Source organism: Paramormyrops kingsleyae, chromosome 15 (assembly GCF_048594095.1).
Source record: "Paramormyrops kingsleyae isolate MSU_618 chromosome 15, PKINGS_0.4, whole genome shotgun sequence".
NCBI lineage: Eukaryota > Metazoa > Chordata > Actinopteri > Osteoglossiformes > Mormyridae > Paramormyrops > Paramormyrops kingsleyae.
In genome coordinates, this window is record NC_132811.1 from 11,919,336 (window position 1) to 11,943,204 (window position 23,869).

Sequence of the window (23,869 nt, forward strand, 5' to 3'; positions counted from 1 at the left end):
TGATAATTTTGAAAATGCAATTCTGCACTGACACGAAGAATTTTAATCTCAAAACAGCTAACCCATTCGATTTCTACATCGATTCCATTCCAGTTTGAAATAAGATTTGAGGTCATTATATGACAATAATCCAAAATTTACATGGAATAGGACACGTGGGCCAGCTATAATTTACAAGACATGTATTGTTCACAATACACTTCCCAACAGTATCTTATCCTTTAGGAATTGGGCGCCACCCTGCATAGGAATGTGGGTTGCACATCATAAGGAACACACACAATAGTATTTTAAACGAAAGCCTGACCACCTCTATAAGAAAACTTTTCAAAATGCTTTAAACACGTGTGATCGCTTTTATGCATACACGTTAAAAGCCAAGGGTTGTAAGGAGCATTAATATTAACGTTACACTAACATGAATGGGACAAAGCCGGCAGAAGCCACGCTAACGGCACGTGACCAGTGTGGGACAAAGGACAGCTCTCACCGCGTTTTGTATTTATTGCTGTTAATTCCAGAGAAACAAAAAAATGAACAATTTGCATAAAATCCAAATTTGTTCTAGAAATATATTTGACCTTTCCAGTACATAATAACATTTAGATATCAAAGAATACAGTAAACAGACAACTGAAGGTAACAAGATACCCCCTTATATACAGTACAGCATTTTAAACCTTAAAAGTTCAACAAATACAACTGTCAGGTTCTTATATACAAGTCCAACACCCACTATATACTCAAGTGGTCCTTGCCTTTTAAAATGTTTGTCAATTTTAAATATCTATCAAAATAAATTCCACGTTATCGTTTTATTTAACGTCAGTACAAAGAAGACCGTTCATACTTCCTTCAATACAAGTAAGTAGGCTTTGAGCTGCTGCGGCACCAAACGAAAGTTTTAGGAGCAGACGAAAACCCGCGCGCACGTCTTTAAATCTTTAAGAAACGAACCGATTATATTGAAAAGGAGGTCTATCTACATACGGTTAAGGGTGAGATTTGCTTGTATGTGGGCATGCTGACAGCCTCACACGACCAGAAACAAAGTATAGTATCAAGCCAGAGCCATTTGTCAGGAAGTACTCTGCGAAGAAACTATCGGTTTGGAATGGTTACCAATGATGTGATCTTCCTCAAAATTATGAACAAACTTATTAAAGCTTTAACAACTGTCCATCCTATTCAAATATGAAAATGACGTGCGTAAGTATGTATGTGCGCTCATACATATACAACGCAAGCATATTTAATACAATACCATTGCTGCTTTAGGAAGGGACAAAAAGAATATAAATTTAAGGAAAATTAATCTCTGCGTATTTCTTCCATCGTGGCTACTACAGGCAAGTCCATGTGTCTTCCTACACACCCCAATTCACGCTAGATCCTTCCGCACCCTGCACAACTGGTAAGCAGTGGCTCCATCTTGTGGTCAGAATCTGCAGTGCATAAAAATACTGTATGGACAGCAACATAACGTAACGTTATTGGAGTATTAGACTGCTGTCTCTGTTCTACCTTAAGACCGCCTTAGTAGACTTGGGGACTTCAGAACTCCTTGCAGCAACAGTGCAAGAGGTTAAATAATAATAAAAAAAGAATAAATGAAAGGACAGCAGCATTAAAATGATGACAACATGATTAATGATTAAATACAAGGTTCACATTATATCAAGTGGCAATGCTTCAAAGTAACCATTCTTAATAGAAGATACTGCCAAATTCCTTAAATTTAGGCAATTAAAATAACAATATGCTGTACATTCAGAACACTGTGATAAAAAAATAAAAAACAATCCCAGCTTTGCACATCTGCAACCATTAGTTTTCCCCCCTTGGTTTGTGACAAAAACTGAAACCATAAGGAATCATAAATATACCCTTGGTTAAAAAGTGAAAGGGGTGACTAATATAGAATCCCTTCACAACCCCCTGGTGTTAAAGATCAGACTATTAGCAATCCTTTGTACTCCTATCAGACTTGGTTTTACAATTTAAGAAACAAGCTCGTAAACATGAACCGGTGTCTCTCGCCAGTCTTCAGTGCAAAATACCAGAGGAAACCCAGGGTGGAGTTGGGCGGGGAGGGGTCTTTGAAATGAGGAGCAATCTCCCTCAGCTATAACAAGGAGGTTTCAGGCACAAATTCAGGTTTGCCAGGCCCCCAAAGCACATTTTAAAAGGTGAAACAAACAGAATGGAAACATTTACACCTCTTAAAATACAAGGTCTCTGGAAACTTTATTGTAACGGAACATGACAGAGATAGTGGTCTCCAGTGACTTCAGTCAGCCTTGTCGATCATCTCCGAGGACTGAGCTCCAACGTACTTCAGCCTGAAGACACCTGGAAGACAACGTAGGAGAAAAAACTGGGGCTGAGAGAGGAGAAAATAACAAAATCTAGCCGCACGACAGCCTGACGGAGTTCTGTTCTGTTTTGATAAGAGTGCGACACTTTCTTTATAATGACTTGTATGAAACAATTGTTTGTGTTTGTTTTATATTTTACTTTATTACCTAGCTCTGCAGGCACTGTGTAAAGGCAAGCTCTTGAGAGAAGAGGGGAGAGAGGGGAAAAAAATATAAAATAAAAAATTTCTTCAGATCTGAAGGAAAACTGAGGTAGAGCGTCCGGACCAGGGTTATTATAGTTAACAAAAATGAAAATCAAACATATAGGAAAGCATTTTCGTAAAGTAAAATGAGATTAAGATGAAAAACTATAATGAAAAAAAAATATGAATATTGCTTTGGAAACAAAGTGAAATTAAAAAGTTAAATACTTCCTGTTATATTTAGCTAAAGTAATGATTTGTTTATCTTTAATAACCATTAACAGCGCTTGGACATGGTTTGCCCATTTTGAGGATATTAGTACATAATATGCACTTTGTATTTATGCAGGATCCTCGAAAGATCAGACACATAAACTATTTCCACAACTTTCAATTCATCCCTAGAAATAACTTAAAATATATAAACTAAAATATATATAAAATAGAAATACATATTTTAAATTAAAACAAAATAATAAAACTACATTGAAATCTAAAACTAAACTAGATTTCATATGAAAATTGAAAATAAGAGAAAAATAAAAACTATATAGCTACTGGTCCAGACAGGGTAGCAGTACCTTGCTGTGCGGCATCAATGGAGGGCTGCTTGCAGTCCTGTGCATAATGCCCACTGACCCCGCAGTTGTAGCAGGAGACATTGCTGCTGTTCTTCTTCATGCACGCTGTCAGGGCGCCGCCGGGCATCATGCTGACCGGGGGGAAGACCGGCGGGTAGAAGCGGTTGAAGGCGCCCATCTGCTGCATGCCGTAGCCCACCTGGGTGCTGAGCACGTGCTCGGAGTGCGTGTGCAGCAGTGGCCCGCTGGCATAGGGCGCCGGCGGAAAGAAGGGAAGCTGCGTGGTGCCGTTGCTCTGATGGGGCAGCGACGTGAGGTGGAAGATATGGGGCATACTGAGGACCTGCCGGGGCATCTGGGGCGGGAAGTAGTAGTTGGGGGCGTGGTTACTGCCACAGCTACCTCGGCAACCGCAAGTTCCGCAGCCCATCTGCTGAGGAGGCGTCGATTGCTGCTGCTGGGTTTGGGAGGCCCCGCTGGAGGTGCCACAGCTGGTACTGTTGATGTAAGAGGTGCTGTCGCTCTGTGCTGTGCTGTGAGTAAGGGCGGGGCTTGAGCTGGGGGCGGGGCCAGGGGTGTGGGTGGGGATGGCAGGTGGCACCATGACCTGCACCTGGCTGACTGTGGGGGTGGCCACGCCCCCCACGGAGGGCATGATGGAAGTGGGCACGGGCAAGCTGTAGGGGGTGGCCAGGCCAGCAGACAGCGAGAGGCTGGGGGGCTTGGCATGGGGCTCTGTGGGCGGGGCGGGGTTGGGGAGGCTGGCGGGTTCGGTGCTGGGGTAGGCCTGTGTCAGGGGAGACATGTAGCTGGTGCCTTGGGGAACGACACCAACACTGCCCACAGGGGGCTGGTGTGGCAGGGCGCAGTTCTCAGAGCTGCCCTGTAGGGTGGTGGCCTTGAAGCGCGGGACAAGGGGCTGAATGGCTGGGCCCACGGCTTGCGGCAGGCCTGCCAGGGATGGCCCGAAGGCATGCGGCAGGGAGGCGGGCTCGGGCGGCAACTTCTCCCCCTCCCCAGGTGGTACCATGCCGGAGACGGCCTCGCGGAGTCCCAAGGACGGGGTCCCCACCCCTGCCACCCCCACGACGGGCTTGCTGTCTGGCCCATGAGTGGCTGACCCTGGGTCTGGGGAGGGGATCGCCCCGTTCTGGACCACATAGGGCAGGGTGTGCACGAAAGAGAGCTGGGGGAACACAGGATTGCTGAGAGCCCCCTCTGGGCGGGACGGCTCCTCCTTCAGCGGGTTGGGCAGTAGGGGGCGCATGGTGGCAAGGGCTGCTCCGGCCAGCCGTTTAGGAGAGGGGAAGGGCTCCACCCGACCCTTGCTGTAGTCATCGGAATGGCTGTCTGTATCTGTAGACGGAGAGGAAGAGTCAGGCAGACAGAGGGAAATTCCGGTCCCAAGTCAGGCGGCTCTTGTGAAATGTGTTTTTCCAGGTCACTTCTGCACTTATAGCCACAAGACTGTCATAAATTAATAAAACTACCCCTGACATATAGTACCAGTCAAACGTTTGGACACATCTACCCATGGAAAGGTTTATTTGAACTATTGCAACTCTGTGGTTTGGGATTCAGAAGGTTGGAGGTTCAGATCCCACGGTCAGCAGAGTGATCCCACTATTGGGCCCTTGGGCAAGACCCCTAAGCCCAATATCTCTTGGAACTGGTTGACCCTACTGTCTCCTCTACACCAGTTTAATGAGGTGGCCTCCTGGGATGCTTTTCCAGCTGTCCTGAAGGAGGTGCCACATATACGCTGAGCATGCTGGTCAAACTCCTCCAAAACCATCTCTAATGGGTTTAGGTTAGGTGACCAGGTCATGTGATGCGACTCGTGTAGGTAGCTTGACTGGTACTGTACGTGGAGAAAGACTTTATTTAAACAACAGACCGCAGGTGGTTGTTGTAAAGTGTATTTTACAGGGCAGCCCTAATGCGCCATGTGCTGCAGATGGCAGGGCCCCCCCTGCTCCTTGAAGCCCACGTGGGGCCCAGGTAGATGGACGCGGGCTCGAAGCCACACTTCCTCACCCCTGTCCTTCTCGTCCTCGCTCTCCAGGCTCTCCCGTCCGTCGTGCTGTGGGCTGGAGGGTGAGCTGTAGCTCTCAGAGGACGTTTCCCCGTACGAATCCTGCCCCGAGCCCACGTCATGGCGACGGTCTGTGGGAACAGGGGGGGGCGATTCTGCTTTATGCTGCTGGTCCAGTTTAAATGGATTTTTCCCAAGTGGGTTCTGTGCCCGTTTCTGCCCCACAGACACTCAGGTATAATGATATGAGGACTAAATCATGACTTATACTTCAAAAATATGCTTGTTTATATATGAAGTAACACTCCACTCTGACTGAAGACCTTCGTGCAATCTCTGCAGGGGAAAACATGTCTCGTGCTGGGGGTGTGTTAGAGCGGAGCTTTCAGGCCACGCTGCCGCTGCCTCCAGCTCACGCTTACCTTTCCTGGTGGGCTGTCGACCTGGGTGCACCGCAGCGGGTCTCATGATCCCATTGCCAACGTAAGCTAGCCTGCCCTCTCCCACCTTCCCCTTCTCTCTAGGATGGAAAAATGGGGGGGGTGGGGGAGTGGTCAGCTCTACATAAACAGGTATAGTCCAGGAGCTCGCTAATGCTAAGGCGTGGCCAAGGGTGCCACCAGAGATTCTGGGCCCTATGAAAGCATATTACATTGGGCCTCCAACCAAGACTGATCCAATAAAGTTCCAAATTTTTAAGGGCCCGTCACTTAGCCCAAACTTTCCGCCCCTTTACAGTGCTCTTGGATGTGGCTAATGCGAAGAGGCTAGGAGTACAGGAACAGAAGAAATGAGACTGGTAAATAGGGCTCTATACAAAAATGACAGGCTGTGTCAGATACAGCCTCCCAAAGCACCCCGCCCCCAAACCCAGGAGATGATGTCACCTCTCTGCGGCCGCTGCTCTGGGCTTGCTCTTAGGGCTGGGGGTGGAGTTCCACTTCTGATCACCTGGGTGCTGTTGGAAGGAGGAGGACACAGAGACACCCAGAGGAGATGTGACACAGAGCATGACAAGAAGGGCGTCTTGCCTTCACTGAGTACTCAGCCATCTGCCTCTTTCGCAGAAACACCTCAGATTCCTAAAATCTGCATCATGGAAACAGGGCAGGGCTGAACATGACTGGCAGAGCGTTACACAAAACCGTGGGAAACAAATCGCTGTCGTACCTACTGCACTGCTCACCACAATCTTACCCCCCAAACCCCCACAATGGTACTATTGGGCCTGGTGTTGTCCAGTTGGACCACTGGAAATGAACAGCAGGTAAGGGGAGAGTGCTGTTCAGTCCAACTCATCAGACAGTGTCAATGACAGAGACGGATATCTAGACACAGTACACATAACCGTGTGTTCCCTGGCTAGAACGTGTGCTGTGAACCTGAGAGTATATTTTCTGCGAATGATAAATTGATCCATCTGTCACCAGACTATTCTAGGCCAAGTGCAGCTATGGAACACTCCAATGCTCAAAGAGCCACAGTTTACCCCTCTTCTCCTGGTGGGATCCCCTGGGCCCCCTCACCTGCTCTGGCCCAGGGCCACGTTGCTCCAGGGTCGGCTTCAATGGGCAGCTCTTCCGCCTCCAGTCGGGGGCACCGTTGAGCTCTGAGGGCGTGGCTCTCCGTCCGTCCGCTGGGCAGCTCTTGCTACTCTGGCTGCTGGAGAGGAGACAGGAGCTGGCTGTTAAACCCACAAAAGCCAAGGCTCCATGCCACAGGGGACACCAGGGGAGAAAGCTGCTTACCTAAGGCTTGGACTCTTGGTACCAGGTTTCTTCCGGTGACCAACAACATACTGCTCTAGATCTGAAGAGAAAGCACCTGTGAACAGGACCATCAAGGGCAGTGTTTCCCAATATGGTCAACAGGGACCCGCAGACAGTCCATGTTTTCGCTCCCTCCCTGCTCCCAGTAGGGAGCAAAAACATGGACCGTCTGTGGGTGCTGCAGGACTGGGTGAGGGAAACACTGATCTAGGGAGTAAAAAAAATGGTGAAAGTACAGTCTTTTCTTGCAAAATCTGTTCCGCAAATGTTACCCCACCCCCTTCCCTTGACCATTCCTAGTCCCCCCTACTCCGTATAAACACGACTGCCAAGGGATAATCGCTGTTGCTGATGCAGGACCTCAGCTGTGGTAGGGCTACCATTATCATAGCAGAGCCTGTCATTAGGCACAACGCTGGCCACACGCAGACAAATTTAGCTGGCCGATGTTTGGGAGACCGCCTCTGGAAACAGGTGACGGCCCCAGAAGATGATGAAGCGGGGCTGTGAGCGGAGGGGCCCATGTCCGGGGTAAGCACCGCACGCACCTTCCTCCTGGCTGGATGCCTCAGAGCAGTCCTCCGTGAAGGGCTTTCCTAGGGCCATAGGGTTACCTGTACAGGATGAATGAAAAAGACATGTTACAGTACCCCCTCTGTCTGGGTTTGCCCTACATACTCCCCTTCCCATACATACGGTATGCAGGCAGTGCTTGGAAAATAACCAATAAGAGTCCATGTGTAAAATAAAGGCAGCTCAGGGCAAATCTGATCGAGAAAGAAAAAAAAAAAACCTCACACAGCCACAAGGATGTTTCCAGCACCAAAACTCAGACTAATCCCTCAATCCCCCTCCCAAGCCCTCCCCCCCAGGGATCATAAACCTCATGCAGCATTAATGCTACATGGTCAATTCTAGCACAAGAACTGGGCAAAGATCAAACAAGAATCATGATCCTGGCAATAATGCAACCTGTATATGCTCTTTGAACTGATGAGCATCCTGAACACAGAAGTCACTCTAAAACAGGAATTACTGCGTAGATTAAACACAACAATATGCAACTGCACTACTATGTGGGCACAACACACTGAATTCTGGACTCTTCCTGCTTCAGGGTAGACCGTTCATAGCATGTCTAGGATCACTTCTTCATCTAAGATCAGAAGGAACTACCTCAGTGTTTCATGTATTTAATCACTAGACGAAATGGAGAATGTAATGATCCTGCAAGCTTCACCAGGACTTAGATTCACCCCACCATGAAGTCTCTATTCTCTGGCCTCTGCTGAAGCAAAAAGAGATCCATATTCAAAAGGTCCTCCCCACCTCCCCACTCAGACAAAAGACAGACCAGTACGAGGACATCCTATGATCCTTCAGTTAAAACAAAGAAGCGCTTTGCTTAAGCCTAATTTAAGCACCCTCTTCTGAAGTGTCCATCCAGGTAATGCTACAGCAAACAGGGGGACAATCTCTCTACAAGGATGAGGAGGGAGCAGTACGCTGATGCTTCAGCACCATGGGAATGAGGGGCAGTGACATCATGATGTGATTAGACTCAATTTCAGGGAAGAAGGACATCTAGTGGCAGGAGATGCAGATGAGTTTGCCATGTAATTGGTCGGTGCCTCTTTACAATAATGCTACCCATATAAAGGATTTATAAATGGTTTATAATCTGGTTATTAGGTTGTAACATTTTGTAACATTATTAATAGACAATTTTAATGCTTCTGTTCCCGTATCGCTCTCCTTTGAGAGAAACACAGTTCAGATCAAAGGTTGGGGTCTGAATGCAGGGTCGGACATTTATCTGGTGCCCCCTGGAGCAATTTGGGGGAGGGGGGTCAAAGGCCCCTTGGGCAAAGCCCTTAACCCCCACTAGATATTACTTCCATATCTCACCCTAAATTCATTATAGTTTCAACTCAAAGTTGAATTACTTAGTATCTACAAATATTAAAGAGCCAGATTCATTTGAAAACAACTTTAAAAGGCCATATTTCAGAACAAGGAACTGAAATGCTTATTTAACCCCTCAAAATCAGAGGCTCTTTCAGAATTTACCACAGAGGTGTGACTGTGCTCCTCCGTCTGCTCCTCTCCACTACCCGGTGTGATGACAGAACCCACTGATTTGGCGTGTGCTCAGTGCCACAGTTTTCCGACACGTGATCCCTGCATTCCGACTCATGCTCGTGCTCGGTTGACGGCTTGGCCAGGGGAGCCCGGAGGAAGGAGAATCTCGAGTGCCTCTTTTAAACAGAAACTACTGCACCGTGAAACTACTGCACCCTGAACTGTATCTGTGTTTGAACACCAGATAACCAGTGAGGCAACTTGTTGTGAAGTACATTTGACGGTCACTTATTTAGTTTGATACAGTGGCCTGCTTTATTGTGAGATATTCATCAATCAGCAGAATCAATCTATGGATAAGCAGCCTTTAAACATCCACATATTTCCAGTTCTGCATTTGATCTTTGGTTATTGTCAAAACTTTCAGAATTGTAAATATGCAGCTATGGATTCACTAATAGGGACTTAGACTTGAAATTAACCAAAATCTGCACTCTCATTACTCAAAGGCCTTTACTTCAAATTGTCTGTAAGAGTTCAGTCTGTATGTGTGCGTGCGTGCATGGGGGGGGTGTGAATGGTTGAAAGACTGAAAGTTCAGGGACACTATGAGAGAAATAAGGGAGATATTGTGGATGGACAAACAGAAGCACAGAGTAAGAACAACAAGAAAAACCTAATGACCATCCTTTCACAATACAGCCGCAGAACCCAAGAGTCTACCCTTCTAACAGACATTCTGAAGGACAGATTTGGTCCATTGGAATGGCCTAACGGCCAATGCACCTGGTTTACCATCCCATAAGGCACAAGTGGGAATGCCGAAAAGGCGTTGTCCTCGTGACCCAAGCCAGACAGCAGAAGTGAGAATGGGATGAGAATCAGCCTGTGACTAGATGGAGGGGCAGAATCTGGTGTAACCTAATGATGACGGATAGTAATGGTAGCCAAAGTGAGGGAAAAGGAGCCGACCTTCACAGTTCAACTGCTGTGTCCTGCTGCCTCTTTCCTCCAACCATCTCTGCAGAATAAAATCTGTGTTTCATTGGCTTCACTAACTCTAAATTGCCTATCATCACTACTGATCCAGTTCCTGCTTTTATCTGGTATGTAGACAAATGCCTCTTCTTAGAATGGTCCACGAGGTGTCAAACCTCCATCGCTGCCACACGTGTCTCAGACAGAGGTGCGAGCTGATCAGTTACCCGTGCCATCGTTTTAAAGATGATGACGACGATGATGTACAGATACAGGTACACAGAGATTCCTTTTGTTTTCACATACCCCACCTTGTCCTTCCATGAGACGCACACATACACGTGAAAGCATCAGAACACAGGTTAGGGAAATTTGACTTTAAGGGCCTTGCTCAATGACCCCACACTGATACGATTATTTTTTTCTGACATAGGATTTGAACCAGAGACCTTCTGAACACAGGCATTGCTAACCTACCTGTGAGCCCTGCCTGCCACGTTGCTGCCTGCTGCTTCGAGACCAGCAGTGTCTCAGAGCGGCTCCTGTACCTGATTATCTCAGCCACACTCCTGTCTACCCGATACCAGCCAGTGAGTAGACTCCCAGTCAGTCCCAGCATCCCTAAGCATGCGACTAAACAGCTTATGGTACCATAGAAACACAGTGTCCAGCAACTGCATCACACTGAAACTGCCCCTTTTCTAACAAACGATTTAGTGTTTCATTTAGCTTAAAGTTGCATTAGATTCTGTTATCAATTTTCACAAAGTTTTGTCTTTACTGCAGATTTTATAAGCATGAAGAGACGAAAAGAGAAATAAGAAATGTGACCAGGCTCTATACAAACTCATTCATAACCAGAATGAATGCATGCTTCCCAAATGGTCCCGCTCCATCTCCAGCAACAGTTACTGTAACATCCGTAAAAACACTGTGTTGCTAACCATAAAGACGGGATGCAGACTTCAGCTGACAGATTTTCCGCAGGTTATTATGGCTCAGAGGACCTCAAAGGAGCCAAGTGTCTCTCACTCAATCATATATCTGACCGACAAAATTTAGAAGATAAGCAATAATGTTTCAATTCAGAAGGTACAAGACAACACAACCATATTCTGCCATTACAGTACACAGTCCCACCACTAGGGGAACACCATCATTTGAAATTCATGAGGAAAACATCTATAGAATATTTCCATTGCTTACTGTACTTAAAGCAAGCAGAAAATAACTAATAAAAGCATTACCTTTAAAAGTGGGAATTTATTTACTGAATCTCAGCTGTTACCTTTGAAAGTGACACAGCCAAAATGCAGTTTGGATACTCACTTGGGGTCACATGCAGAGCATATAGAAATATGGGGTTACATAAAACAACCACTCACGTAACATGATATAAAAATAACAAAAATAAATTATGGAACAGCTGCCTGATTTTGGGCTGACACTCACTGGCATGTAAACACAGACACATCACGGCAGACCCTTGCCTTGGACCATAGGTCAGAGAGCCCAGAGACAGTTCAGTATAATCTGTGAGTGTCAGATCACTCTGACCCAGGTCTAGGGAATGATATGCACACCACACTTACCAAAAGTCACGCTGCTGTTCCGCAAGCTTATAGCACCACAACACAAGGCTACAAACAACTGAATAGAACAGACGGGGCCGTAAGCAGGATTCGATTAACCTAGTTGTCGTTTGTCATCTTCCGTCCCATTGTGACTGTTCCGTCCCATTGTGATCTGATCCAATAAGGGGGCCCCCTGGTGGCTGTTGTGCCCTAAGCAGCTGCCAGGTTTGCTCATGCCTTGGGCTGGCCCTGAGAACAGAGCCAGTCACAGCTCTCACAGCACCTGACTTACAGCGGCTGCAGCTGGACCCAGAGGAATCCGACAAGAAGAAGCTGCAGACCGTCCCGGACTGCCGGAAAGCTGGCGGCGCGGATAGGAACTTCTCCCTGTCAGGGGGGGGGGGGGGATTATAAAATCAGGAACAAAACTTTCTGCTCACTGTTAAATGCTTCATACAGCTCATGTGTTTTCAGTCAGGCCTGACAACGGCAGGTCATTCGATATGCAACATCTGTGGCATGACTGATGTCTCAGTAACTATCATTCAGGAGATTTCCAATGGGGGTGGGGAGGGGGCACTGGTAAAATGGACAGAATTCTCACATTTTAAAAAAGAAGAGAAAATGTTATCCTAAAGGTAAAGACTTCAAAGTTGCCGACCTAAATAATATAGGCTTTTCTGGATTGCTGTTGTGTTCTAAGCGAGCTGTTCCTTCGCAGCCAGTCAGAAAAGCTGAGCACATCTCTTTACTGTTCAAGGGAAGAAAAACAGCATGCAGTCTCTGCATGAAAATGCGGCCTTATCAACAATACTGAGGACAGGGGATGAACTGACATCCACATAAAAAAAGAAACAGGAAGGAAGGTATGATGAAATGCTTTGCATTTGATTAGCATTTCGATATCCTCATCTCCTCCCCCTCCATTTTCCTTAAACACTTATCCAGTATAGCTTCCCACGCCCCCAAAACTAAAACTGGAGCCAATTTAAAATGCAAAAATAGGGTGGAGGGAGGGGCACATCGCAGTGACAAAGATCGCGGGGACTTTGCACATAGGTCAGGCTGCACAACAGCCTCCTGAAGCAGATGACAAAGCAGACATCAGCGGTGTCCTTATTGTTCAACTGTGGCCCAGACAGGGCTGCTTGCTACGCTGAAAGTGCAGGTCAGCAGGACTTTTAAAGAAAAAAAAAATAAATCAGGCCCACAGCAGGGGGCGCCATTTTCCTTTAAATGGTAGGGCAAACCACATGCATGATTAAAACGCATTAACAAAATGCTCAGGGAACCACGTACAAAGTGACTAATGAGAGGGATTCCCCTTCTGGCCCCTAAAACAGCAGGGTTCTTTCTATTCCTAAAAGTACAAGCAAATAATTAAATCCAAGCAATATGTTCCAAAGGCGGAGTGGCGATGGGGTGTACGTGAATGCTCACTTTAGTGTTCGCTCCAGTTCCCTGCTCTCATACTTGTCTCCCTGGCTGAGTAATCGCACAATACTCTTCTCGAAGGACTCTGTGGCAAATTCCTTTGGAAGCTGCACGAAAGACAAAAACATCAGGATATAGTATAAATGATTTGCTTAAAAAAAAACTGGTAGAAAATTTAAATTCATATTAAATGTACAAGTACACAGCTGCCAACTGCATTTAAGACACCACAGTAAGATACACACCCTTTACACGTGGTTTGTGGGTCCTCAGCCAAAACTTTTGAAACCTACCTTCAACAAAAATTCCTCCAGATCATGGTGCGTCTTCATCACACTACTCGACGAAGAATCTGACCATTTCACCTGAAACGAAGCAGGAGGGTGCTTTGTTAACGTCTTACAGATAAATCTGAGCTCCAGCTCAAATGAGTGCATTTCTCAAAAAGGGGATAAGGCACACATTTGGCTCTCTGCCCAAATTCTGACCTTCAAATGGCCAGGAAATACTGTACATCAATACACTGGACAGTAGCATAGAACTAGTGACAAATTCCAAGGAAGAGAAGCAGACAATAACCACAACATGTGATAGACTGAAGCAGTATTGATTCAAACAAAACCTGTTTAAGCCTAGACATGACTGTGAATAAAGCAAAAAAACAAATGGAGAAAAAGATGAAAAAAGGCAAGTTTAAGGAAATGTTTTAAATACAAATTGTTATTGACAAACCAAGACTATTTCAGCTCAACAAATTCAATTTCTGCCACTTTCACTGATTCAGTTGAATATTTCCAGCAACAACAGTCAACAGATCATTCAGAACAGCACTTCCAGTTCCACATTCTGAAACACAGAACCGGAAGCTTCTCTAAGGATGAAAACCACTGCGCTGACAGAACAATAACGTTAAAGTGTGGGATGAAGGAGGATGGACAGACATGGGGGTGTGTGTGTGTGAGTGAGTGAGCTCGGATAGACAGTCGAGCGCAGTGAGATCCTACTTCCGCCACTCTGACCCATTCTCAGTGTGCTGCTGTAAACAAGGGAAAGGGGATTGGGGGCGTGCCGGTCATACACCAACATGGGCCAGCTGGGGGTGGGGAGCGGATGAGTCACAGGGAAGCCTCCCCCCCCCCCCCCCCCAGACCCTGAAATCTGTAGTCATTTAGCAGACTGCCACGACGCAGACTGAGCAGAACGAGATCCTGCTGGGATGGTACTCCAGAAAAAATAAGCACTTAAAGTCACCAGAGCTGTGCGTCTCCCTGTGTGATGAAGGACTCGAATCAATGAGGAAACTGGGGGGCTTTTCTAAGGGGCTAAGTAAGGTAATGCTCAATACACTCCTGACAGGCAGGGGAGAGCTTTATCCATGGAGGACCAAACAGTATCTACAGATCAATTTTAATTGCTTGCTCTTAAAAGATTAAGAGATTTTCCTTGATTCTATGATATACAACCGTCCCCCATCCTCCAATGAAGCCAACACACCATATTTCAACAGGACATGTGTAATCAATACCCCGGGAAACAGGACTGCACACTGACCCCGTTAACATTAGATGCAACAGGAGTTTAAAAGCTCAGAATTCGGCAGTTTTCAAATGGTATTATTGAAAACTAGTTTTCATTGAAGAATTGTTTTGGCTAGACAATGGTCTAATACTCACATTTGCAGCTCATCTCTCAAATAATAACGGTTATTCTTTTATTTGTCTCCCATAGATCTTGGAGAATCATAATTTGTTGATTACATAAATTAATTCCTATGATTAAAAGAAACGACACATGCTGAAAATGAGGAGTCAAGACAGATTTTTCAAGTGTCATATTCATTAGCCACAGCACTAATATTCCCCCAATAGTCTGTCACTCACCAGGCTCTCGAGAGAAAACAGAGAACTCGCAGGGCGACTGGTGCAGTGGTTTATGAGAGGTCCATTTCTAAATCCATCGTTTTATTTCACCCTTCCTTTAGTCCACTTGCTATTGGTCATTTGTAACGAGTGTTGGAATTATATGAATCAAAAGTTCATTTAAATGCCCCTGTTGTATTGCGTTTCTGTGGCAGTTTCATGAACACCAACAAAACTAAGTAGCTGTGAAGAGGACAGGTACAGTAATGACCCGTCTTTTATTCCCAGTCCTACAGTGTCAACATCTTTCTACAAACACACCCATGGATTTTGTTCAGGCCATCAGACTCTCAAAGCTTCTGGGGAAATAACTTTCTCCCATGACATCTTCAGGTCCAGATAATTAATGTGACATTTCCAGACATTTAAGACAATCTGATGAAAAAGTAGTAAGTAAATGAAAGACAACTACAAAAGACTTGCGTTTGTTTCTGTAGCAAACTTTGGCAATGCGCTAAGAGGTTTCCTGAAAAACAGGTTCAGAGCCAAGTGGGGGATTGCAGCTGTTCACAGGGCACCTGCGACCCAGCTGATCATGAGGGCAACTTTGTAGCATATTCCACCCTGTACTGAGCCCTGAGCTCTTCTTACCAGTGGTCTAACCTACAGCTGATGACGCTTTCTCACATAGGTGTTTGCTCGTGACCTCAGTAATTCAAGTGACAACCTGACAGGTTATATTTTGAGATTAATTACAGCAGCAAGCTTTAACAAACTCATTTTAGAATTATTTCTTTAGACAAATCTGTGCAAAGACTTCAATAAAAACATGGCAAGATACTTAAAAAAAGGTTGCAGACTTGATTTTTGGCTCCTTTCTCGAGACACACCAAATGACACATACGCACATCATCATTTTCTAATGGAATTATGTTAGGACAGTAAGGTTTGCTCTTATTTCTCTGACAAAATTGCTGCTAGGCTAAATATTTACAGGGATTTATGAATTCTTGGACAAATGGCTCATTCGTCATCAGCTAAATCAAGTTGCTAAAGGCAGCTGTAGACCTAATGGCTCTTCCAGATGTTTACATCCTTACAATGAAGGCATTTAATCTCTTAACAGCCATTCAAGGTACAATGTTCCAGAGTGCACATTCTTAGTGAATGGGGCTACTCAATATGCTCTAATTCCCACAGCATTCACAAAAATGGCAAAGACTTACATTTGCATAAATTAATTTGATAGATACTAAGCCAGAAGCTAAATATTCGTAAGACATTAATGTTAGTATGGAACAATCAGGACAATCAATAAAACGGATCAACACAGAGTTTTAATCTGCTCTACTTTATCACTTGACCACAACCACAGAAAGAATTGAAAACCTGCACTCTTTTTTTATAGCACTTATGTAGTTTTAGTAAGATATTTCATGTTGTGTGGATCTACCAGGACTTCATAGTAATTTACCTTATCTAGACTAGCCTTTATCATTCACCAGCACTATGTATTTATGAAAAAGCAAGGACTGAAAACAAAGGGTATTAACATTGTCATGATGAAGGTATTCTATCGGGACAGAAAAAACATTGCAATACAATTTCCTTTGGATTTAAAGGAGACACTGACTAACTAATTAAAATAACATTGCAATAAAACTATGTGAATGGTGCAAAGAATTAAAAAGTGATTTTACCAAACATTTACAATTCTTGATAATATTGTAATTCACAGAACCCACTAAGCAGAATGGCAAATTAAACGAAGAGCTTGCACTGAACATTGTTACGGTAAGCACGTTCACTTTCAGTTTGATAGGCCTATGTGACGTGCTGAAAAATGACTCCAGCTGTGTGGACAAAGTTTAAAATTTAAACGCCAGGCAATTAACCACAGGCAATTACCTGAACGAGGGCAAATAGCAAAAACTGAATGAGGAAGAACAAGTGACGGCTTTTGTTTGGGAATTGCTATTTTTTTGCCATCTTGAACACAGATATAATTTCTGCCCCATTATGTGTTCCTCTGTTTGAGATGCAGGAGGCCCAGCTCATATTCTTGGATCAGGGTGAGGTCAGTGACCCCTCTGTCAACAGGAGCCTAAAAGCTGCTTGCCAGTTCTCTGCCAACGCCCATCCTCCCGGGAAAGTGCCCACTCACTGTTTTGTGTAGGCTACTTTGGACACAGCAGTACAGCTTGCCAGGTCGAACGAGGGCCAGGACCTGGTGTTAACTCACCCAACTGTTTTCGACTTTCACCCTCCTGGTCTTCCAGTGTGACAGGATTAGGGGGGAAAACAAGTTGTACCCTGTACAGCTTAAGCCCGATATTTCCAAAAGCAAACCATTACACTGCTCTTGGTCATTCCGCAGAACCTTTGCCAGGGCATCCTGTTTAATGTCAAGGCCCATATCTGGACTCTGTCAGCTTGATCCTCATGCACATTCAGCGTTAAAACAGGTACTTCCTTGCCTACACGATTGCGTCATGTTAGCAGGGAACATACGATGCCGAGACCGTAGTTCTCATCAGTTTCTTTAATAATTAAAAATATACTCCATTTCATTTTTATATACTTTTCAGTCATGATGAAGAGTGAGTCAAAGCAAGCTGACCAAAACAATAAAAAAATAAAAAATACAAGCCAAAGGCAAAGATATGTAGAAGAGGAAGAAGAGTATCAGGCCAAGTGAGTACAGGCCTGATATAAGGTACGTTACAGTTTTAAGCCAGAGTCCTGAAATGGGAGCATAACACAAAAAGGTTCATCAAGATATCGGGTCACGTGCTGCATAAAAGTGCCACATAATATTTAATGCGTTACTAAAATAGGGCACGAGTTTGCTGTGCAGAGCAGCATTTCATACTGAAAAATTCAATCCCCACTTAATTAATTAAAATGTATATAATTTCAGCTTATCTGAACAATGATGTTCAGAAGTTTGTAGCCTAATTCAAACAGGGAGATGGAAACACAAACTGATATTTTTCCATCCACACCAACTTTAAAATTTGACAAGTGTGGCACAGAAAGGCTGCATTTATTTTTGAAGCTTCATTCCAAAAGAATCTTTGTATTTCACAACTTTAAAATATTTGATTGGGAGGCAGCAGTGTTGTAACTGGGAAAGTTTGGTATAACAGCAAGCGCAAGAGATAATGAAATGGGGATAATATTTATGGAACGCAAATAGTAACACACACAAAAGGTATGTTGATTGTATCAATGCGTGCAATGAAGGTGGAAACAGAATTTTAAATATAGGTGAAAGAACTAAAACCTAATGTCAAAAAAGCCACGATGCAGTAAAACAAAACATGAAAAGTTATCCACATCCATATCACATACGGCTAAATTTGTCTTTTACAAATTTAGTTTTATAAGGAATTATAGAACCATCAGGCCTCTTATACAATGCAAATTATCAAATGTTACCATGGTTATAAACACAGTTAGACAGTTGCTTGCATAAGTATCCAAACCCTCTCAAGGTGGCATACATTTACAAGGTAATGTTTAGCAGCATGTAGAAAATGTTCAACAGATTTTTTTGCTGATGTGTACGTAACATAAGAGATAAAGCAAGATATGCTGATTGCTCAAGTATTCACTGGACACCCAATGGACCTTTAGCCTCATTTTACCACACATGCTTATGGCTGTGTCCTTGCCGACTTCCTACTCTTTCCTGGTGAGAATTTGGCCAGTGTAAGTTTCTAATAGTTCACCGTAAGATAGTTGATTTTAGTAGAAAGCAGCATGTGACAACTGCACTGCACTGTACTGCACTGCGAAACATCACTGCAAGACACTCACACAGTAGTCATGCTAATGGACAGGTGAACCAACAAATGAGTTGATACAGAACACAATAACATGGCACATCCAGTACATCTGGCAAGGTGAGGTTATTTCAACTCTGTTTGATTGACACAGATTACCTTCCTGGGCACAACAAGCTTCAGGATAGTGTTGAATGGGATGACCTACAGTAAGTGTCCTGTCAGTTGGCGTTGCCCCCTGCTGGTAACACCAAGTGCCTGCATTCCACAGTGCTGTGGAAGGCAATCTTGGTCGCAAGCCACGTCCACCTATCACGGGCATTGTGATGGTGCAAATGTAGCAACGTCTAGGTAGCTACCAAATAAATGCAATGAATTCTGGTACATACTTTTCTGCAATCATCTTACACAATGTTACTGATTACAAGTGACACTTCACCACTGCCTTGGGAAACCCCCTAAAAACTGCCATTAGCCTCGGACCCCAGTGCCATTTCTCAATACACGCACGCCCTGACAAACATTGACCCTCTCTTACACAAAAAATTGTTACTGTTAACAAAATTCACAAGGAACAAATTACAAATATTCAGACTCATTTCTCAGTATATTACTAGTTAATTATTACAAATTATTATTATTATCATAGAATGAGAAGACTGCAGTTAACCCTTTAACACAAGCATATTCAGTCAGAGGTATGAAGTTCAGGATATGTCTACCTAAGCTCTGAAACACCACATTCATGATACTATCTTGACCAAACGCATTTCGCTTTTGCTCTTAATGGTGCAACGCAAGCTAGAAAATTATGCTTAGCCTTCCATAACTGAGTACTACTCCTCCACTGCACTGGTACGCAGTACAATTAACTGAAAAGAGGATAACTAGCCACCTTGTTGCTCTCTGCTAGCTGATGGATCCACAGAGGCCGTAAATGTCCATCTGTAATCCAGACAACCATCTGTCCTACCATGAAACAGCAGCCACCATTTCTGTATGTAAAGACAAATGAGATTTGGTAACTTATAAATTTCAAATATAAATATTTAGAGCACACATTTCACTTTTATTCCCACATGAAACCTAAAGGGACCCATTTTCACAGACAGGAGGTCAGTTGCAATTATAGGGTTGGGATGAATGATAGAGTATGAGAGGTTCATTAAAGTAGCAGCAGATACTAATTATCTCGATCAGAGGATCACTGCTATGAATAGTGAGGCCAACCAACATTTCACTAAGGCTCAAGGCTGACTTGAAACTAATAATCCAGTTCCAAACACAGCCTTCTTGCCTACACATATATTTATGTTCTAATCCAAAAACACCACACCCTGATCAGAAATTACCAAAGCCTGAGACATACAGTAATGTGAGAAATACCCAGTTAACATCCAACTGAACAGCAGACTATTTAGAATGTAGCTGGAGTTACATCTTCCTAGTAAGATACAAATCACTTGTATGGTGTTGCCAATAGCAACTGCTACTACAGATCATGAGTGCCCCTGTCTATCCTCAGTAATGTGTTCAAGTATTGCTAGGATACTGAAGACTCAGGTATCAAGTTGCTGGCTGAAGAAGCAGCCTTTGTTGCTATCTGAAGTAGCTTTGAGCTAGCCTTTTGAGAAACCATGTCAACCTTGGAGCCAAGCAGCTAAATTAGTCCCCAGTCAACTCCTAAAGCGCTAATGAAGGGAACAATGTGGAACCTGTCCCGGCTGGATAGGGGGAGGAACTGGCGCCTGAGGACTGTGTTGTCACTGCTGGCTCACAGTCCCATGGGATGCCCCCCCCCCCATGAGCAGTGGGCCCACAACATTAATTTTCAGATCCAGGGTCTGTTAGGGTACGAGTCCTAACAGAATAAATTGTGGAGTTCAGTTTTAGAAATTACAGAAAAGCTGCTGCAGTACTTCTCCATCATTTCTTTTTTTTCTCCAGTGGACTGACTGGATATAAAGTCCGCAATATCCATTTCAACACAAAAGTTACCGGAAGACTTGCTACTGAAGTTTATGTACTTCTACCTGTTCCCAAAGCTGAATATTTGCTTTGTGCTAATTCAGATTATCTTTCTCAGGTACATCAGGATACTTTCCGCACTCTGACTGAAGGCCAAAACCCATAGACCTCGCTGTACTTGACCATCCGTAGTTCCAGGGTGCCCTGGGGGTCCCGTGGGCCCCAGGCATCACTCGACATCGCCCGGTGGCTGCAGCAGAGTCGAGCGCCTGAGATGCAAGCGGTTTGGCCCCGGCTGCATGGCCGGGCCCAGCCAAGGCGCATTCAGGGCGGGGCGGCGGCCTCCAAGCCAGATGGCTATTTTTACACATGCTCCTGGGGTTGGCCAGGGAATATGGGACTGTGCATTCATCATAAATGGAATGGGAGGTGGGGGGAGGGGGATAAATGGAACCAAATTCAGTAACGAGCTTACCAAAACATATTTGAAGTTCCAAAATAAGGGGGTGAAGTGTACGTAATAAAGATGCCATTCATAAAGTGCGCAAGTCATCTCGCATAAAGGCGCGTGCCGAGTTTATAAATAATGCACCGCGACAATGCTGACACGGGGTTACGGCACCTTTTTGGCTCCCCACGGAGCCCGTTCCGTATCGGTTCCCATGACAACAGCATTACCTTGGGAAAGACGAGAACCAAGTTCCTGACGGCTGCCGATGGGCGGAAAGTGACTCGCGGGTGGCTTCCCACACACAAGCACCATGCCAAAACGATATGCCCGAAGCTGTGTGGTCACCCCAAAGCAGGGGGGAGGGGGCTGCAGCTGTAATGCGATGAGTTAATCACGAGTTGGGCACGCAATGTAAACAATGTACATAAACGGACGGCAGACCAATAATCTGGCAATTTATTTCGACTGGTACAGTGGAAACCACTTATAGTGATCATGTCTGGGTGAATTTGATCACTATAAGCGGATGATCATTAAAATTGATTTTTTTCTCAGGCAGATTACCATGTACTTTCTATTTGTATATTTATTATATAAATATAAGGTAATAAAAAGGACAGCGTCACTATTACTAAATTTTATTGATGATTTCAAAATACAGTACAGCTGTTTCATACACTTTCCAAATTACAGTACTGTACAAATTACTGAATTGTGTACAATTCGAATACACTATAATAGTGCATTTTCACATTGTCTCAAAACGCTTATTGTACTTTCGCTGCATCTCGGTGGCTCATTTTGCCGGTTTATCAAAAGCTTTGATGAATCTATATTTGTCATTGAGAGAAAATGACTTTTTCCCCGTCATGTTTTCTGTGCACATAGCATTAGCCTCAGGTAGCTAGCCAGAAGCAGACAGGTTACTGCAAGGCAAATTAGGCTTATCAAAGTGAACGTAGTTTTAATTAGTTCCATATCTTTAAAGAGACCCAAAATGAACACTGGAAGTAGACTATTTCATTACTTTAAGTGAATTATTTAAACATTATTTGTACAGGAATGATTCTGTCCCAAGCTTTTTTATCCATATAAGCAGCTGATCGCTATAATTGTGATCAGTATAAGCAGTTTCCACTGTATTTGGTAGTGTCTGACACACTGGGATCATTCTAGTAAGATAATACCAATCTTAAAAACATATAAATTGTGCAGATTGTTATACCATGCAAAATTATACATCATAACTTAATTAGGGCAAATGAAAACGGACTTTTCCCATAAGCGCCACTGACTGGCAAGAATAAAGACTGAAAGTGTGCACTGGTCCATGACCTTGCATGGAGAATGTTCTGGCACAGGGGCCCAAGACAGGGACAAGGGAATCCCCAGCTGAATAGCACTCTCCCACACCATGGGGTATGCACTGCGTAAGCAGGTCTTTCGGTGCCAACCTACATATGACAGATTCGGAGCAAGGCTGCATTTCTAGCTGCTGCCCTGCATGGCCAGTCGCATTGCTGATCGGAAATGCAGCTAGTCCGACTTTGGGTAACCGGTGCTCTCTGGTAGCGCTCGGAGGGACCAAAAAGCGCAAGGGAGGGAGGCTCAGATTTTGTTAAAAGCTGGATGAAGTGGGGCACAGGTGAGCCGACTGGTCCATTTGAAAGCCGCGAACAACAAACGGGATAATCCACCCATACACATGGCTTGTCTCTGCTGAATCCAGTCTGTTTTCCCTGGCTGGTTATGCAAAAACTACGTGTACCAAGGATGAATGGGCACCAATCAAATGGATTTTGCCACAATCCCCCTTGGCAGTGCTAGTTGGAGAGTCAAGTTTCGAAACCATTTTATATCTGCGCATTTCTGGCTGCTAAAGTGACAGGTAACACATCTAAGTAAATTCTCTGACCAGGTTAATTAGCAATATTATGATGCTGGTGTCAGTTGGCAGTTGTTATGTAACGAGCGTTTAAGTTTCTAGCTAAGATAAGAATGTCTGACAAAGTTATCTGGCCCTGAGCTACTACTATGGTTACAAAATGGAAAGGAAAAAGTTTTATGTAGCATCACATGCAATTACAAGCCAGATAGCAACACTAGCCCACAGTTCAACAACTTTGAGACCTCTTAGCCAATAAGAAATAAATGTAAAATCCAACATTAAAGATTTAAAATGGAACCACCACAAAGACACAATCCAGAAACAATTAACAGTAGTCTTTCATCAACTTTCCTCAGCTTCAGCTTGATATATATATGAAAGATTTCATAATTTATGGGAAACAGTAGGGTACATTATTTCCTGATTGGCACACTGGGCTCAGCCTGTGTACACTCTGCGTTCTTATTGGTGGACATAACTCCTGTCAGTTCCCTGCTGCTGCCACACACTCAATAATTAAAGCCAATTATGAGAATATTAACTACTATGGATCATAGCTATTATTCACCCATATAAAAATATATCAAAATAAGATGGGCTGTCACCAATAGCAACCAAAATGAAAATTTAAAAAAAATACACAGCTGATTTTATTTATTTTAGTGGCATCTGAGATCATCGGAATTAGTCTGTTACCTTGAGGGAAGTCTGACTATTTAATAGCCTCCTGTCGGCACCCCACATGGATTAACACCTCACATGCTATGCTCAGAACAGGCGGGGGAAATGTGTTTTTCAGCTTTCTGGTCATGATCCACAACTGACATCATTAAGTACCATTACTAGAGAACCGTTTTTTATCCAAGTAAGTTCTCCAAAAGATTTCTGAATTATATCTT

General features: G+C 44.2%; 1 protein-coding gene across 4 annotated transcripts in view; it reads right to left on the minus strand.

The window, feature by feature from the left end:
* Nucleotides 1–489: 489 nt before the first annotated feature.
* Nucleotides 490–23,869, minus strand: part of LOC111854995 (zinc finger CCHC domain-containing protein 2) — a 34,309-nt gene continuing 10,929 nt past the window's right edge. The window contains exons 4-14 of one of the 4 annotated variants that reach the window (XM_023833552.2): nucleotides 13,310–13,381; nucleotides 13,023–13,123; nucleotides 11,875–11,969; nucleotides 7,497–7,562; nucleotides 6,928–7,003; nucleotides 6,706–6,838; nucleotides 6,067–6,137; nucleotides 5,602–5,699; nucleotides 5,182–5,310; nucleotides 3,145–4,500; nucleotides 490–2,352 (exon numbers count right to left, since the gene is read on the minus strand). In XM_023833552.2, the coding sequence (XP_023689320.2) occupies nucleotides 2,291–2,352; nucleotides 3,145–4,500; nucleotides 5,182–5,310; nucleotides 5,602–5,699; nucleotides 6,067–6,137; nucleotides 6,706–6,838; nucleotides 6,928–7,003; nucleotides 7,497–7,562; nucleotides 11,875–11,969; nucleotides 13,023–13,123; nucleotides 13,310–13,381 (2,259 nt within the window). In that variant the 3' untranslated portion in view covers nucleotides 490–2,290. Of the gene's footprint in view, nucleotides 2,353–3,144; nucleotides 4,501–5,181; nucleotides 5,311–5,601; nucleotides 5,700–6,066; nucleotides 6,138–6,705; nucleotides 6,842–6,927; nucleotides 7,004–7,496; nucleotides 7,563–11,874; nucleotides 11,970–13,022; nucleotides 13,124–13,309; nucleotides 13,382–23,869 lie in introns of all 4 variants that reach the window. The other 3 variants (XM_023833555.2, XM_023833551.2, XM_023833554.2) reach the window with 3 other exon arrangements.